This window comes from Pteronotus mesoamericanus, unplaced genomic scaffold, assembly GCF_021234165.1.
Source record: "Pteronotus mesoamericanus isolate MK-2021 breed Mesoamerican mustached bat unplaced genomic scaffold, CSHL_Meso_final contig_657, whole genome shotgun sequence".
Taxonomy (NCBI): domain Eukaryota; kingdom Metazoa; phylum Chordata; class Mammalia; order Chiroptera; family Mormoopidae; genus Pteronotus; species Pteronotus mesoamericanus.
In genome coordinates, this window is record NW_026555229.1 from 1,660,145 (window position 1) to 1,677,271 (window position 17,127).

General features: G+C 51.4%; 1 protein-coding gene across 1 annotated transcript in view; it reads right to left on the reverse strand.

The window, feature by feature from the left end:
• The window catches only part of SLIT1 (slit guidance ligand 1), a 153,444-nt gene that overhangs the window by 129,329 nt on the left and 6,988 nt on the right, over positions 1–17,127 (reverse strand). Inside the window, exons 2-3 of the mRNA XM_054581705.1 lie at positions 5,782–5,853; positions 3,571–3,642 (exon numbers count right to left, since the gene is read on the reverse strand). Coding sequence (XP_054437680.1) covers positions 3,571–3,642; positions 5,782–5,853 — 144 coding nt within the window. The remainder of the gene's footprint in view (positions 1–3,570; positions 3,643–5,781; positions 5,854–17,127) is intronic.

Genomic DNA, 17,127 nt, shown 5'->3' on the forward strand with positions numbered 1-17,127 from the left:
ATATCCTAGGCTCTAGCCCAGGCCTGTTGAGTCGGTCTGCATTTCAGCAAGATCCCCAGGTGACCCGTGTACTAGTCCAGGTTGGAGAAGCACCAGTGGAGTCTGAGCTTCACACAACCTCTCCTTTAACAGTTCTAGGCAATGATCAACCCGCTCGGCAAGAGCTTTCTTTTGCTGGGAGGGAGGAAGGAATGTAATTCTATGTGGCTGGCAGTGACTGTCTGTGGTTACTTTACCTCCTAGGAGGTCGCCCTTCATCTGCTGTGTAAGAAAGGTACCACTTCCCTGCACGGTACAACTAGTCAGCTGGAAGAAGCGTTATCTAAAGGACCAGCTCCTAGGGAAACACATCACTGCCTTAGGGGAAAAAAAAAAAAAGGAACCACCAATAAAATCGTTAAAGCAACAGAAGGATACATCACATGGCTCCAAGCTCTTTAACCTTGTCCAATAAATTAATCCTGTATTTACACTGCCTGGTGATCATTGGTTTTTCCTTTGTTTTGTTTTCCCCCAAGATGGTTTTGTTTTTCTGGCTCCGATTTCTGAAAAACACTTAAAAGGAAAAGGGACCCAATAGCTAGTTAAAGTGGGAAATCGAAGGGCACGGAAGAAGGGCCCCAGCACGATGAGGGCCTGCAGGTAGCTAAGGATGATACTGCAGCAGTGGAGGCTGCCAGTCCCTGGTGCCTCTCACTATGCGCCAGGCACCAGGAGGAATGTTCTGTAGGCATCACCTCACTGTCGAGGGAAAGCAGGGTAAATCAGTGGGTCCCTTTCTCTTGAGTGTGAGGAGGCCTTACCCATGCACACACCCTCCCACCTGCTCCTGGCAGCAACCCCCAGGGAGGCTTCACCACCACCATCTCGCCACACAGCTTGGCTCTTACTAGATGCTCAGGATACATTGCACCGTCTCTTTGATAGCTGAGGGGATTAGGACGTCCTGAAGTGAGCGACTCCCTCAAGCGACCTCTGAGTGGGGGCGGTGGGGTTCTGAAGCCTGCCTTCCCCCAGCTCCCCATCCTGCCTGCCTCCGCCTTACACACCCGACCCCACTCAGTCAGCTGGCGACTGAGCGCTCCACCTCCCCCCAACATCAGACCGACCGGCGCCAAAGGCACGGCGATCCTTGCGGCCCCAGAACCCACCCTGCACACTGCCGCTCTGCGCTCAAGTGTGTAACTGCTTACAAGAACCAGTTACGTCTGTTCCAAACCTGTTTAGCCAGAGGTACTTACAATTATAATTATATAATTTAATTAACTGTTACATAAACAAACAAAATGCCAGTGTGAAAAGAGAGAGTTGTCTCCATGAAAACTAGGCTGAATGCTTTGGGAAGGGGCAATAAAAGGAAAGTTGCTAATTAAAGGGCTGTGGGGTTATGTAAAAGACGGGGCGGAGTGTGCGCAGGCGCGGGCACGGAGGCAGGAGGACCATAAAAGAAATGCAACCACTCAGATGTCTTCCAAGGGCCCTTCAAAAACCTCACTCCATCTTAACAAAGCCAAAACCCAAAATCATAAACAAAGTATGCGTGTATGGTTTAGCTGAGGAAAACAATACAGAACTCCAATCAGCATCTCACAATAAAAAGAAAGGTCTTGGCAAAGAAAAGGGGCAGGGGTTGAGGGGCGCGGGGGGAGGGGAGGTCAATAAATGTTCACTTGTGTGTTTTACCTTAAAATAAAACGTTTAGAGTATGTATGGTGTTTGCGACTCCCCACGTTACCCAACTCTTACGATTAACTGATTCACCACCGGCCTCTGACAAGTCAGAGGAGAAGCTGCCGGTCATTGGCAGCCAGCGCAGGACAGACCCAGGGACAGAGCAGTCGCAAAGAAAGGAACTGGAAGAGGACAGAAGGGACAAAGTCTACAATGGTAAGTCGTAACTCTAAAAGGAGGGCCCTGCCCAGCCTTGGGTGGCAGAAGCAGGCGCGATGTGGGCCACCGGGTCGTACCTGAACCCCAACCCCCACCTTCTCTCCTCCTCCAGGGCTTAGCAGTCCCAGAGCTGAAGCTGGAATTGGGGGAGGCCCAACGAGCCCCTCAGAGCCAGGACACGAATCTAGTATATTTTGTCACGAGCCTTTTAAAGAACACAACCCCAGGACTAAACGTTCTCATCACTCAGTTTTAGGCCAGATAAGGAAGGTCAAAGAATGATCACCTTGACTTTCCTCCAGGCCACAGGAAGGCAATGAGACAACCATATTCTTTCCCTTGTATTTAATGCTTTATTTTCTTTGATGCAAAAGAGAAAAGTGTGGTATTAGGACATAGCCATTAAGAGCTCAGGCTTTGGAGGCAAAATGGTCCGGGTTCTAATCCCCTCTCCTGCACATAATCACTTAATAATCACTTAATAAGGCAAGTGCCTTAACTTCTGGGCACCTCTTTCCCATCTGTAAGATACCACTGACCCACTGTTGTTTCAAGGATTAAATGAGATATTGGGGGTGAAAGGGAGCGTTGGGTAAAGAGCTTATCTCAGTGCTTGGCATACAGTAAGGCAATCAGTAGCAGCTGTAATTATAAACTCATTTTAAGAAAATCCATAAAAAAATAAAAGCACACAGAACAAAATTAAAGTTACATGTTATTCCACCATTCAATGCAATGAGAGTTAATATTTCCAATTATTTTCCTCCTCCTGTATTCTGTACACACACTAAGTTGATTTTATTTATACAAATGTCACCCCCTGCCTCTTCCACTTAACATTATATTGTGTGTATATTCCCATGGCCTTAATTGTTCTTCCAAAGTGTGATTTTATTGCTTATGTCTCCCCCAGAATGACTGTTCCCGATTTTTATTGTATTTAAATAATGTGCAATGAATATCCTGATAAATACATTTTTTAGCCATGTCACTGATTATTTCTGGTTCAAAAGGCATGAAATTTAGAATTCTTGACACTTACATCCAAAGCTTTGCAGAAAAATGAGGTCGGCGGCCACTCTGGATGCGAGTGCCCATCCCCCGCCTCACCCACACCACGTGCCTTTTTTTCCCCACTATTGCCCATCTGGAATGCAAAAGTGGATCAAGACACATTTGCAAGCTAGAAAGCCCTGTAAGGAACAAACCACGCAAATCGGAGACGCCTCCACCTTCCAGGCTCTGTGCTACGGGCCTGAGCACTCACAACATGGCTCCCCAGGTGGCCCTGAGGGCTTCCCTGGTGGCCCCCTCTATGCACCAATACTTCCTAAAGGCCACATGAATCAACAAATGATGGTTACGCCTGCAGTGTGAGATTATAGGAAGAAATCTCACTTCCTCTGTACTGTGTGGATTTTTTTGCCGTAATGAATTTTCAGGGCAAAAAAATTAAAAATAGCTGCCTTTAGAACGTGGGGTGAGGACAGTCTCCAGCCTTCTCTCTGCCGTGACCTCATGAGGGTGCCGCAATCAGTTCCACGGCTGCAGCTGCCCCTGGCTCCGACCTGTCCCTGAGCCACCATCCCCCACCCCCGCCCTTGCCGCCAGGCTGAGCCTGCTCGTGTCCCCACAGGGCCAGCCCCCGCCACCCTCCTGAGCCTGCACCACTGTACTTACAGCCTCTCCAGCTCCTTCATGTCATCAAAAGCCCCCCGTTCGACCACTCCAATCTGGTTCTCCATCAGCTGCCTGGGGAAGCAAAGAGACAAAGACAGCTACAGGCTGTTGGACAAGGACTCCTAGAAACAGCTGGCACAAGGGAGTGAAACGGGAGCCATGCCCGAGACGCATACAGACCCGAGTCCTGGCCCGAGCTCACAAAATCTCCTCACGACATTGCAGATTTCCAACAGGGGCTCCTCGGCCCCCCAGCCCTGACAGCAAGATGTGCTTCTGGCTCCAGCCCCATGCCTATCCCTCTGAAGCCAGCTGCATGGCAGAAGGCCACAGGACACCAGAGCACCAGGTCATCGCTCCAAGGCACGCTCTGGGAAGCCAGGACCCAGGCAGCAGGGACTGACTTTGGGCTGCTGGCGCATGCGTCCTTCTTTGGCCCAGAGGGCGAATTTCCAAGGGGCAAAGCAGACAGAATGGGCCAGTGGCAGGGGGGAGGGGAGCCTGTGCCAGCTGGGCAGAGCCCACACATGCAGCACACCCTGCAGTTGGCAGACGACGCCCCCTCCGTCTGTACCCCCAGTCCGCCTGGCCCCATCTGCCGCCAGCTGAACCACCTGGCTCCGTGGGGCTGGGTACCTCCTCATCGCCAGTGCGCCCTGACACCCCGGGCGTCCAGCTGGCGGGCAGCAGCCTTCACCACTGATCGCCTGTTGCATGGTAATTTTTAAGACTGTCAAGCATGTTTTCTCCCCATACTTTTCCTTCTCCGCGCTCAAGCAGGTGGCTTATGTGCTCCCGCATGGACCTCAGACGAGGCTGGAGACAGGCCAGGGGGCAGAAGCTGCCACCACGCACTTCTCCACTTTGTTTCCAAAGGCCTGTTCTACTGAGGAGCTCGCACTGTAGACCTGGGTGGGAAGAGGGGGCATGCAAAGAGGGATGGAGGGAGGCCTTCCTCGGGCTCAGAAGAGATGCCTGGAGCCTGGAGTGGGGTCAAAGATCTGTGGGTTCTGGAGCAGCAGAGATCCCTGCAGAGCGACTGATAGCTGTGACCCCAGAGAGGATGGGGCCACAAGGTCCCCAGCTTCCCCAAAGACCTGGAAATGCAAAGCCAGTAGTTCTGAAAGGACTGAGGCCCCAGAGCCCTTGCACTACCCTGGGAATAGGGGGTGAGGGACCCGCGGCTGCCTGATGTTGAATGCATCAGATGCATGCATGGCAGGCTGCTTCTGCATCAAGATCAGCAGAGAAGGAAAGATGAAGGGCATGTGAATATTCAGCCTCCCCTCGCTCCTCAGCCCTGCCCAGCATGACACAGGAGGTGCAGCTGATGGCTCCTTTCCCCATAGGGTCACGCCCACCACCTTCAGTATCTGCCACTGTCAGGCAGCCCAGGGAAGTCACCTCTGTTCTCAGCTGCTCCCACTCACCTACCCTTTCAAGCCAGGATAGCCCCTTGCTGGAGAGTCTTCTGGCCACAGGTTCTAAAGAACTATGGAGGCAGTTATAGGCTGAATTGTGTCCCCCTAAATGTTAATGCACTGAAGCACTAATCCCAAATGTGACTGTATTTGGAAATAGGGCCCTTAGGGAGGTAATTAAGGTTAAATGAGGTCATATGGATGGGGCCCTGATCTGACAGAACTGGTGTCCGTATAAGAAGAGACCAGAGATCTCTCCCTGTGCACTCACAGAGAAAAGACCACATGCGGACACAGCAAGCAGGTGGCCAGGAAGGGAGGCCCCACCACAAACCAACCCTAATGGCACCTTGATCTTAGACTTCTAGGCTCCGGGACTGTGAGAAGATAAATTTCTGTAGTATTCCGTTACAGCAGACTGAGCAAACTAAGACAGACACCTAAAGATTCCTCATGGTCACTTGGTCGTCTGTCACACCAGGAGACAACCAGTGGACAAGACGGCCCCATGCGCCCAGCCCAGGTCCTGCCAGGCAGCACCACGGGTGCCTACGCCTCCCCCAATTCTTAGCCACGCTGGAGGCGGTGGCCACTCTGGGTCAGGCCTCACGATCGTTCCCACCCCACACCCCACCCCCCAGCCAGGGCGTCCCGAGACTGACTCCACAACCTGTCTACCGCCCTACAGCCCTACAACCCAGAGCCAGAGCTCTGCCTAGGACCCACAAGGCCATCGCCAAGGGTGGGAGCAGGAGGGAGGTTATGAGCAGGAGCAGCATCCCATACTCACAGCACCCGCAGCTGCTTGAGCCCCGCAAAGTCATTCTTATGGATCCGAGTGATGTTGTTGCCATTGAGCTCCCTGGTGGAAGAAAGGAGAGAAGGAAATGGTGAGATGTGCAGGGTGGGCCCCAGGCCAGGGGCTCACCTCTCGGCCCCCCTCTCCACCTGGCTCAAGCCTGTCATCTGACCAACAGGGCTCAGTGCTTCCCTCACAGTCCCCGGGACCCCCGCGTCTGTGTGGAGATGCAGCACGCTGGGGCCTGTTTGCAGATGTCCCACCAGCAAGAAGACACAGGGCTCACATAGTTGGCCCTGAGTGAACTCAGTCTAGTTGGAGAGGCGAGACATTTATGCAGGAAAGAATTTGGAAACCAGCCAATTAGAGGCTATTTAGGTGAAATCCTTGCTGAGCTTCAGTTTCCTCGTCTATGAAATAGGGATAGTAACCATGTCTACCTCACAGGGTTCGCAGGAGGCACAGACAAGGAAAGGGCATGGCCTGCGGTTGTTAAGGCCCCCTTGCAGGCGCTGCTGTTATCATCTGGTGGCACAGGTTCCTCCCAGCTGTCCATACTCTGAACAGGAGAGAGCACAGTGGGCCATGCCATTCACAGAAACTGAGGAAGTGGGACTCAAGCTGAGACCTAAAGGACAAGGGAGATCTGCACAGCAGGAGGGTTGGAGGGGGCCGGTCCAGAGAAGGAGAACACCCAGCAAATCCCTGGGGTGGGGGAGGGGACAGACTAAGAGTGGGAAGCCAGGGGAAGCAGGGTGGGGGGAAGGTGGGTCGAGATCACACAGGGTCTGAGGGAGCAAGTAGAGGAGAGGCAAGGAGCCAGTGAGGTCTCTGGGCAGGAGCCTGCCATGAGGTCAGTCCTTCAGCAAGGGAAGGGGCGAAGGGGGGCGAGGGGGAGGGGGGCCGACTGGAGGGCAGGGCTAAAGAAGGGAGGGAGCCCATTGTCCTGGTCCTAGGGCCAGGCTTGCAATGGCAGTGGCTCCCACCCCCACAACACCGTAGCCTCTGGCCCTTCCTCCCTTCCGAGGCCCCTGTGTTTCCCCTCGGCCCTCCCCAGTCCCGCCCTGGGCACCTAGAACCTAGAGCCCACCTTTGAGGTTGTCCAGTCCCACCTCCCCAGCTGACCTCCTAGGGAAGCTTGCTCAGCCCCTGCCGGGCCAGTCTGCTTCACAGGGAGCCAGCACGCCTCAGAGAGACCAGCCCTCCCAGGAGCCAGGCACTCCACCCTCTGCGAAGTTCTTCCACGGAGCCATACGCAGCAGAACCTCACCCCAAGCCTCGCTCCAAACCTAGTGGTCACCTATGCATCTAACCTGTCTGTGCAGCTCCAAGTTCACAGCCACAATGCTTCCTCTTTTCTCACCACTGCCATCGTCACCACGTGCTTGGCAACAACCTCACTGTGCCCGCACCATGTTCCCCTGCAGCCCAGTCTCATCCCTTACCCACTTTGGTCAGCCCAAGCCCAAGCCACTTTTAAGAAGAGCAAGCTTTCTTTCCTAAAAGTGTTTTGGAAGTGTGTTTGGACTAGATGCTATTCTAGAATTGCATCCACTAAGAATAACATCTGTTATTAGTTTCCACACACTCTCAGCTCTGAGCTCTGCCCACATCCTCACCCTGGGCCGGGAAGTAGTTACTGTGTCCATCTTAGAGATGAGAGAAGAGTGGCTCAAAGAAATTAGCTGCCTTCCCCAAGTCAGCAGCTGGTAAATGACTGAGCAGGGATGTGAGCCCAGGCTTCTCCGACCAGGCCAGGCTGCCTTCCCAAGTTGACAAGCCAATAATTCATTCAGCTCATCGCTCTCTCTGCCCTTCCTCCTGCACCTGGCTCTTGATCCTTGGGAACAGCTGGAAAAACTCATTCCCTGCTCCAGTCTCCCCTCTAACAGGATCTCTCAGAGGGGCTTGAGGCCTCTCTAATGTAACGAGGCTGCTGGTGAGAGTCCCAGACTGAGCCACTTCCCGCCCTAAGTGCCGAGAGGATGCCTCTCTCTGAGGGGCAGGCACCTTTCAATGTAAAGGCCTCATTTTATTGAATTAAATATTTTTCCCTGGAACAACCAATCCTGAGCTTCACTTGTGTTGTTCCCAATCTTCTTCTGCCACATGAATGGGCTGTCTTACTGAAACTTTCATGTCCAAACCCAAGACCACAAGGGATTGTTAGCTGTTTTACTTTTTTCGGTGATAAAGATACATCAGCACTGATTCTAAGAGCAAAATGTTCCACTTACATGGACACCAACAGGGTGGTGCTTAGTTGACTGTAGTGCGTCTGTGAGACCAAATACTAGGCAGCCACTTGGCATGGTACAGACCAGTTGGATCGGCAAGGAAAGCCGTCCCTGGCCCAGTGCGTGGAAAAGGGCTCTGACACGCTTGTGTTCTCTGAGCCCGCCTATGTAAAGACTCACACGCATACCCATACAGGTACATGCACAGAGTGAGCTCCCAGGGGAATGTGTGCCACGTATTAACGCCAGTTACCGCCACGCGGTGGGACTTGAGGTGACTTTATTTCTTTTTTATACTTTTCTGCACTCTTTGAATTTTTTTAAAAAAATCTATGTTTGTATAAGCCAACATTAACATTCAAGCTATTGAATTCTAAAATAAGAGTAATAGATGCACATTATTGAATTTTTTCGATTTCCTGAGGAATAAAGGGAAAAAAACTAAAATCACACATAAACTCATTGCCCAAAAGTAACACCTGTTAACATTCTGAAATATTTTCTCCCATGCCTGTTTCCTTTGGACACAATTTTTATATAGTAGAAATAATTCAATAAATATGTACTGAAGACTTACTATTTATAAGGGTTCTACAAGGTTCCGAAAACACGAGGATGCGTGAGACATAAGTGGTATGCACTCCTACAATGTCACACCGTTTGTCCCCCACTTGTGGCTTTGACTAGCTGTGAAGTGTCCCTTCATTTGGATAAATCAAGTTCCTAGGTAGTTCAGTGATCCGCTGTTACTGGAACACCTGGGCTGTTTTGATATTGTTCTATTACAAATATTATTGCATAAAGTTTTGTGGGCACGGAACTACTCAGTCAAAAGTCATGAACAAGTTGATGAGCTTTACAGTCATTCTCCCATTCCTTTTCATGGCAACCACAATTCATGACGCATTTGACTACAATAATTATTCATTTTACAGATGGCAACACTGAGGCTAATTCTTGTTTGAACAAGGCAGGACCCAACCAGGCACTCGGGAAACTCTGAGGATGAGATTCCATCAGGCAGGCAGGGGTGCAGTGTTGGGGGCTCCCATTGACACCCCTCTCTTCTGGCCCCTCTGCACTGTGCAGGCCCCACTGTGCAGACATGGGGACAAATTCCCTAGCCCACCATCAGTCGATTCCAGCCTCCTCCCCTGCCACACGCACTTCCTACACCTCACTCCACTCCCAATCAAGGGAAGACCTGGGACAGGCTGGCAGAAGAGGACAATATGCAGACAGCAGAGCAAATATAGCCCCTCAGGAGCCCCTGCTGGTGGCTTCTCAGCAAAAATGCCCAAGGAGGCCCAAGCCACCCCAGCCCCCCACGCCTGCCCCCGTCAGCCTCGCTCTCTAACCCCAGAGCTGAGTGCCTCCTCTCAGGGGACAGCCCTTGAGAAGGCAGGCTGCAAGGCTCATCAGGCCATCCCGTCTGAGGGCGACTGCTTAAGGAGGCTTTATCACACTTAGGGAGGCATTATCAGCACTTAGGCTGAAAAAATGACCTCCACTGCGTAGCGGGCCCTCTCCCCCTCTGCAGGGCGGCCCACCAGGATCAAGTTTCCAACCTGCACCAGCCACTTCCTCTCAGCCCTCAGCAGAGCCTGAGGAATGAGGCAAAGAGGTCGTTTTTCTCCAGCACCTAATTCCTCCAACAGGTGGTGTTTGTGTGTTGTCATGGTGATCACTCTCCAGCGGGCGGGGGAGATCCGTCTAGGAAAAATGGGAGAAGCTGCTGTGACCTTAAGACCTTTGCAGCCAAGCAGCCAAGTCAGAGGAGCCCTATGGAGCAGTTCCCAGCCTCATTCCTCAAGAAGAACACTGGACCTTGAGCTTCTTGCCACCAGAGCCCACACCCAGCACTTCTTATTAGGCACCTACGGTGTGCAGGCTCCGAGCCTCATGTCAAGCATGGTTCATCTCCTTGCACCCTCATAGTAACCTACAAGGCGAGTCATGGTCTCTCCATTGTGCTGGCAAGGAAACTAAGGCACAGACTGATGAAGTAATTTTCCCAGTGCCACACAGCCAAGAAGTGGTAGGACCAGGGTCAAAACCAGGCCGGTGTGATTCCATGTTCGTTCCCCACCTCCTGATGCCTCATGTCGATGGGCTCTGTCAAGCCCACCCCTCTCCCCACGTGCTCATGCCTTGGAGGGAGCTGAGAAACCACGTGGATGCTTTGGGTAGGAAACACTGGGGCCCTGTCATGAGACCGTGTGCTCTGCCTAAGGAGCAAGATCAGGGGAGCTTCCCAGCTGGCTGAGTAAAGTGCATTCTTAGTAGCTAAGAGCTTGGGCTTGGGAACTAAACTGCCCAGCCTCCAATTCTTGCTCTACCATTACTGGCTGTGTGACCTAAGGCACGGAGCTTAACTTCTCTGTGTCTCAGTTTCTACATTCATAAAATGAGTGTAATGGTATTACTTGCCTGTTTGATGTAAGGTGAGGTTTAAGTGAGTTTAGATTTTTAAAGCACCAAGAGCAGTGCTCTCTGAATCAGTATAACCTGCTGAGATTGTGTTTACTGTTGTTGTTGTCGTTGTTTTCCTCAAGGATGATGGCCCCACCAGGAGGCGGTGCCCAGGCTCAGCTGGGGCTGGGGCTGGCCTGCCAGGGCCGTGCGTGCGGAGCAGGAGGGACCGGCTACTCAGGCCCTGCAGGCCCCCAGATGCCAAGGCCCCAGGAAGACGCCCTAAGATAGTCTCTCTCTTCCAAGAGTGATGGGTCTGCAGCCATTCTTGTCTCCCAGGAGGAAATACACTAGGGTGGCAAATGACCCTGATTTCCATCAGCTCCTGTGCGGTACAAACCTGAGAGGGAAACCTCAGTAGTAAAAGATTTTGGAGAAAATCCTCTGAAGCAATGTGACTGAGGAAAAAACAAAAAAGCACAGGATTTCTTGAGTCCTCTCAGGAAACAAGAATCTGATCCCCAGCATCTGGGTATTCGTCATAAACCAGAAGAAACCCTCGGACTTCCTAGAGCTGCAGGAATAAACACCCTGGCCCCCTCGCAGGGTGTTCTGGGGGCCCCACTGCCTCGCAAGCATTCCTTGCCCTGGGGCTCCAGCAGTTCCGGTGCTGTTTGGCTGACAGACCAGAACACTCACACAGCAGCCCAGGCTTGCTGTGGCAACGGGGAATCTTGGGCTGCCCTCCAAATTGCTTCCTGTGGAGTCTCCAAAAAATTAACATGCACGCTCTGCCTGTGACTGAGCCAAGCCTTTGGGCTGGGGGTCTGTATACCATGGCTCTCTGTCCTTTGAAACCAGCCTGGCCAACTCCACACTGCTGAGTGTGTGCAGAGTCAGACCAGAGAACTGAGGGAAGGAAGAATTTCCCTACACGGCTAGGCCCACAGTCGAGGCCAAACACCCCGACTTGCAGGCCAGCGGCTGCGTGCCTACGCCTGTCATTGCACCTGGAGCCCCGCAGAGCCCCACTGAGGCTCCCCACATTCCCGCTGGCTCCCCTCCAATCTGTGCTCCAAGCCACAGCCGGAGTGATCTTTTCAAGATGCAAATGTGATCATGTCATTCCCCACTTGAGCCCTTCAGTGAATCCCCATTCCTCCTGGAATCAAGACAAAAGTCTTAACGTGAACAAGGCCGAGGAGCCCGCCCCACACCGCACTGCATTCTGATTCGCTCCCTCCCAGAGCAGAGCTTTTGAACTCATCATTCCCTCTGCCTGGAATGCTCCCTCCTTCCTCTTTGTCTAACTCGCTCCTACTTTTCCTTCCAGTTGGTCAGGCCTCCTGCCCAGGCCCGCAAAGCATCACTACCCTCCCCTCTGCAGCGTGAATCTGGAGCATTTTTACATGGATTTCAGGGCTTCCTTGAGTGACGTCTCAGCCCCTGAATAAGATTATAAGCTCCCTGAGGACACAGACTGTCGGTTTTTTCTCATTATGTATCCCTAGGGCCTAACACTGTACATGGCACCTGCTAGATGGTTCTTGAATGCATGAATGCATTTGCATTGAAACTGGCATATTCTAAACAGCATGGCGTCGAGTATGTTTTCCATGTTTCTCTGCTCGCCCCCTCTAAAACACACTAATTAAGAAAGGCTGTCCCCAAACAGACATCCGCCAGGAAAAGCTACACACAGAGGACACTGCTGTATTACTAACAACCTCCCAGGGCCCACAGGTTAAAAAAAAAAATGGATTTTTTTTTCTTTTCTGAGTGCGCTTCATAGGAAAATGCTCTGCTCCTCTACTTCCTTCAACATGGCAGCGCTTCTGCCTCAGGACCCTGGCCCATGCTGCTCCCTCAGCCCAGAACAGCCCTCTCCCCCTCACCTGCCCAGCCACACATACACCTGGCTCGCTGTTACAGGCAACATCCTTCAGGCCTCAATTTAAATGTCCCCTCCTCTAAACCAGCCTCCCCGGGGGTGTCCCCTGAGCCCCTTTTCCAGAGTTGCTGGAATTGTGATTTGGAGATATGTTCAATATGAGACCCTTTGTTAAGGGCCAGTCTCCCCTGCCAGGCTGTGAGGGGCGAGGCTACATCTGTTTTGCTCACTGCTGTATGCCCATCACCTGTGAGGCTCCTTGGCACACAGTAGGTGTTCACTAAATACAGTGAAAATAGGCTGAGTGAGCAATTCTGCCCACCGAGCCGGGCCCCTGCGGGCACATCACCCCTGAGGCCCAACACATGCTCCAGACAGCCTGCTGGGCCTTCCCCATGAGCCTCAGGCCTCAGTCCAGAGGCTCCTCCAACTCCCCAGCAGAGCCCACAGGCCCAACACCGACTCCAGCGCTAGCACAGTCCTAAACCCTGTGATAGCCAAGAGGGCCCAGGGCTGAGTTATCAGGGGACCGCGCCAGAGCAGATCTTGCTACTCGTCCAGCTCTGCCCCGGCTCCTGGGGACCGTCTGGTTCCCTTGGCTTGAATACGAGCAACAACTGTACTATCACAGCCAAGCCAGCTCACTGAAGCCTCAAAACAGAGGCAGGTGAAGGAGGCAAAACTTGAATTCTGACACATCTGACTTCAGGGCTAAGCTCCCTGTCTTTTTTTTCCTCTAGTATTTAATTGCGGAAAAATACCCGTAAAATGTACCCTTCCCATTGTGGTACAACAGGTCTCCGGAACTTTGTCATCTTGAAAAACCGAAACTCTCTGCCAATTAAACACTAACTCTCATTCCTCCCCTCCTCCAGCCCCTGGTGGCCACCATTCTACTTTTGTCTCCACGAATTAGACTACCCTAGGTAGCGCGTGTCAGTGCGATCATACCATCTTTGTCCTTTTGTGACTGGCTTATTTTGCTCAGCATAATGTCCTACAGGTTCACCCGTGTTGTAGCACTTGTCAGAATGTCCTTCTTTTTTGAGGCTAACTGATATTCCACTGTATGCTACACTACACTTTGTCCACCCATTCATCCATCAGTGGACACGTGGGTTGCTTCCACCCTTTTAGCCATTGTGAGTAATGCCGCTTATGAACATGGGTGTACAAAATATCTTTGAGGCCTTGCTTTCAATTCTGTTAGGTATATACCCAGAAGTGGACTTTGTTGGATCATATGGTAATTCTATGTTTAATTTTCTGAGGAATCATCATACTGTTTTCCACAGTGGCTGCACCATTTTATACCCCCACCAACAGTGCACAAAAGGTTTGCATTTCTCCACTTCCTTACCACCACTTATTATTTCCAGTTTTCTTAATAGTAGTCAGCCACCCTGATGGGTGTGAGGTGGTCCGATCCCAGCTCTTAACCCCAACTCAGTGATGTGTTCTATTCTAAGGCCCCAACAGCACTCCAGTCTCTTCGCCACTGAGGCCTGGTCTTACTTTTGCCAATCCCCTTCCCAGGCTGGGGCTCACCCCAAAACCACAGCCCTGCAGCCAGGGCCCCACTGTTAGCCACCAGGCCTCCAGGTACAGGCAGCTACTCACTGCCCAGCCCAGGCCCCCGAGAGGCCACATGCCAACTAACTCCCTGGCACTGACCTCTGGTTGCAAAACCCCCTCCCTGAGTCCTCTGGCTCTGCTCACCACCCCCTGCCCCCAGGCTGGACACCCCCGCTTTCCACCAGCCTGCAACTCGGCTCCACCCTGTAAAGAGGCACAAGCAGGAATCAGCCGTGGCCAAGTCGCCTTTTAGCCCCAGGGTTAAGCCCTGACAGGGGTTTTGTCGGGGCTGAATGAAAGTCTGATAAATGAATGAATGCATGAAGCCAGGCCTTATAAAGTTGCGTGGAGCAGAAGCAAATTCAAAAACAAAACCCAAACACCTCTCAGAGCCTGAAGACTCAGGGTCCCTGGGCACACCACTTCCCAGCCACCGGTGACCCAGGCAGATAGCTCCAGCTCTCGGAAATTCTCCACATTCGCAAAGAAGGGTAAGTAATACCTTCCTCACAGGACAGGACAGGACAGCTCCATGAGGAACAGGTGTGCAGGCTTGGTAAAGCATCTCGCTCTGAGCCTGGCACAGGTCGGGGCTCTAAATGGTGACCACCAGCACCAGCGCCACTCCCTCTGCATGCCTCTCCACCTCAGTTCTCCTCTGGCCTGTCCTAGGTTCCCCCCCAGCCCACCCTATCCCCTTCCCCAAGGGCACTGGCTCCTCCTTTCACAACCTCCCCCCTCGCCTGCCCTCTGTCCCCAGCAGACTCCAGGCCACCCGCCCCTAACGCTGCAAACAGCTGCCCCTTGGAGCGCCTGCTCTTGTTCCTTCCTCCTGCAAACTTCCTCACCACCTACTCACTCCCATCCCATCTGCCTTCCTTCCTCCACTTCTCCCAGGAAGCCCTTCTGCCTGGCTCTGCAGTGACCCCATCACAGTTCCAGAGTGTTCCTTGGCCTTCATCCTCAGACAGACCGGCTGCTGTCCACACGTCTGGCTCTCCTCCCCATTTCCAAATGCCTTCTTGGTTTGGCAGTAACTACTCTTTACCCAGATTGGGAGCCACAAACGTTCAGACAATGCTCCCCACGTGAAACACAGGGCAGGCCTCCCTGCCTCCCCACAGCTCCCCTAGCCCTCTTCACGTGGGTGGAGGCCAAAGGCAGGCCTCATGAGCCTTCAACAGACAGACCTTCCTTGCCAGGAAACCCCAGCACCAAGAGCATCTCCTGCATCCAAATCACCTGAATCACAGTGGCCAAAGGTCGCTAAATCAGCATCTCTGCGGTGGGCCTGGGAGCCTGCGTTTTACGCCAGCGCCCAGGAGATTCCTATTCCCATTGAAGTTTTGTTCCACTGCCCTCGTGAGTTCCAGCGCCTCCCCAGGAGGCCCTCCCAACTGCCTCTCCAGCCTGAACACTGTGCAGAGTTACCCTCCCATGCTCCAATATCTGGAGTCATGTTTTTCATGTAGTTATTTATTGTCAACTTAAGCAAAAGAGGCAGAAGCCAACTGCATGCATGACTTCTCCAGGATCAGCCACCTTCCCCAACTTTATTTGCAAGATCATCCTCTCAGGCTCAAGCCTTGGGGTCCCCCCTAAGCGGCCTTCCCATTTGTTCTCTCTTCCTCAGCCCAGGCCTGCTCCTCTCCTGTCTCAGCCTCTGCCGCAGCCTCCTAATTCTGTGAGGACTACAGTAGTTTCCTACCGCTGCTATAACAAATTACGACATGCTTAGTGATCAGAAGTCCAACATCAATTTCACTGGGTCACAGTGTTGGCCGGGCTGCATTCCTTTCTGAAGGCTCTAGGAAAGACTCTGTTTCCTTGCCTTTTCAACTTCTAGAGGTGACCTGCATTCCCTGGCTCGTGGCTTCTTTCTCTCATCCCTCCAAACCCTGGCTTCCATCGTCACATTTCCTACTGCTGACTTACTGATTCTGCCTCCCTCTTATAGGGACCCTTGTGATTACTTTGGTCCTGCCTGGATAATACAGGATCATCTCCCATCTCAAGATCCTTAACTTAATAATATCTGCAAAGTCCCTTTTACCCTTGAGAATCACATATTCATAGGGTCCAGGGACTAGGACATGAACATCTTTGGGGACCATTATTCAGCCCACCGCAAGGACCATATTTCTTAAAGCAAAGATCAGAACCATGATTTCATGGTTCTTACCAAAAGTTTATTAAAAAAAAAAAAACCTCACCCAACATACTCTTTTTTTTTTTGAACACCTACTATGTACCAGGTGAGGTGACACAAAGAAGCATAAGACATGGTCCCTGCCCTCTGAAAACTCAAAACCCAAGGAACCCATCTAACAAACCACCTTCTTTAAAAGCAATAAAATTCTCTTCCCTACAGAAAAATTCCAATTAATGAATGCAGAAGGAATAAGGGAAATAGGAAAATAAAAATTGGATAATGATGGTTGCAGGCAAGATCCATTAATGAGTGCTAAAATTAGTAGGTGAGAATTTGCGGGCAAAAAAGGATCTTATATAATCTCAAAGTATATCCCCAAAATATTTATTAATTACAAATGAAAAAATAGTAACATTACAGTGGAGCAACCTGGCAGACAACATCTCAACCAGGAGACCAAGTTGACATCACTAGTAACGGGACATATTGATATCAGCCACCCCCTGGTAGGATGTTCTGAGAAGGACACATCACCTCCTCTGAGGCATTCTTGACAAAAATGTATAACCTCAACCCATCATGAAAAAACACCAGGCAGACCCAAACTGAGGAATCTTCTGCAAAATAACTGACCACTACTTTTCCAAAGGGTCAAGGTCATGAATAGTAAGAAAAAAAAAACTAAGAAATCTGTCACAGATCGAAGGGAACTAAGGAAAAATGACTATTAAATCCAATGTGTAATCCTGGAATATAAAAAAGACATTAGTGGAAAAACTGGCAGAATCTGAATCAAGTCTGTAGCTGAGTATGGTACCAATGTTAATTTCTTAGTTTCGAGAATCGTGCTATGGTTAACAAAGATGTCAACATTAGAGAAAGCTGGATGACATGTGTGGGGCTCTCCCTGTACTATTTTTACAACTTTTCTCTAAGTCTAAAATTATTTAAAATAAGTTGTTTTAATTTTTTTAAAAAATAAAATACAGCAATGATAGCGAAACCACTGTCACAGAAAAGCTAGAAACCACAGTCATATCCGGCTGGTCCCCCACTACCAGTTGGTCTCA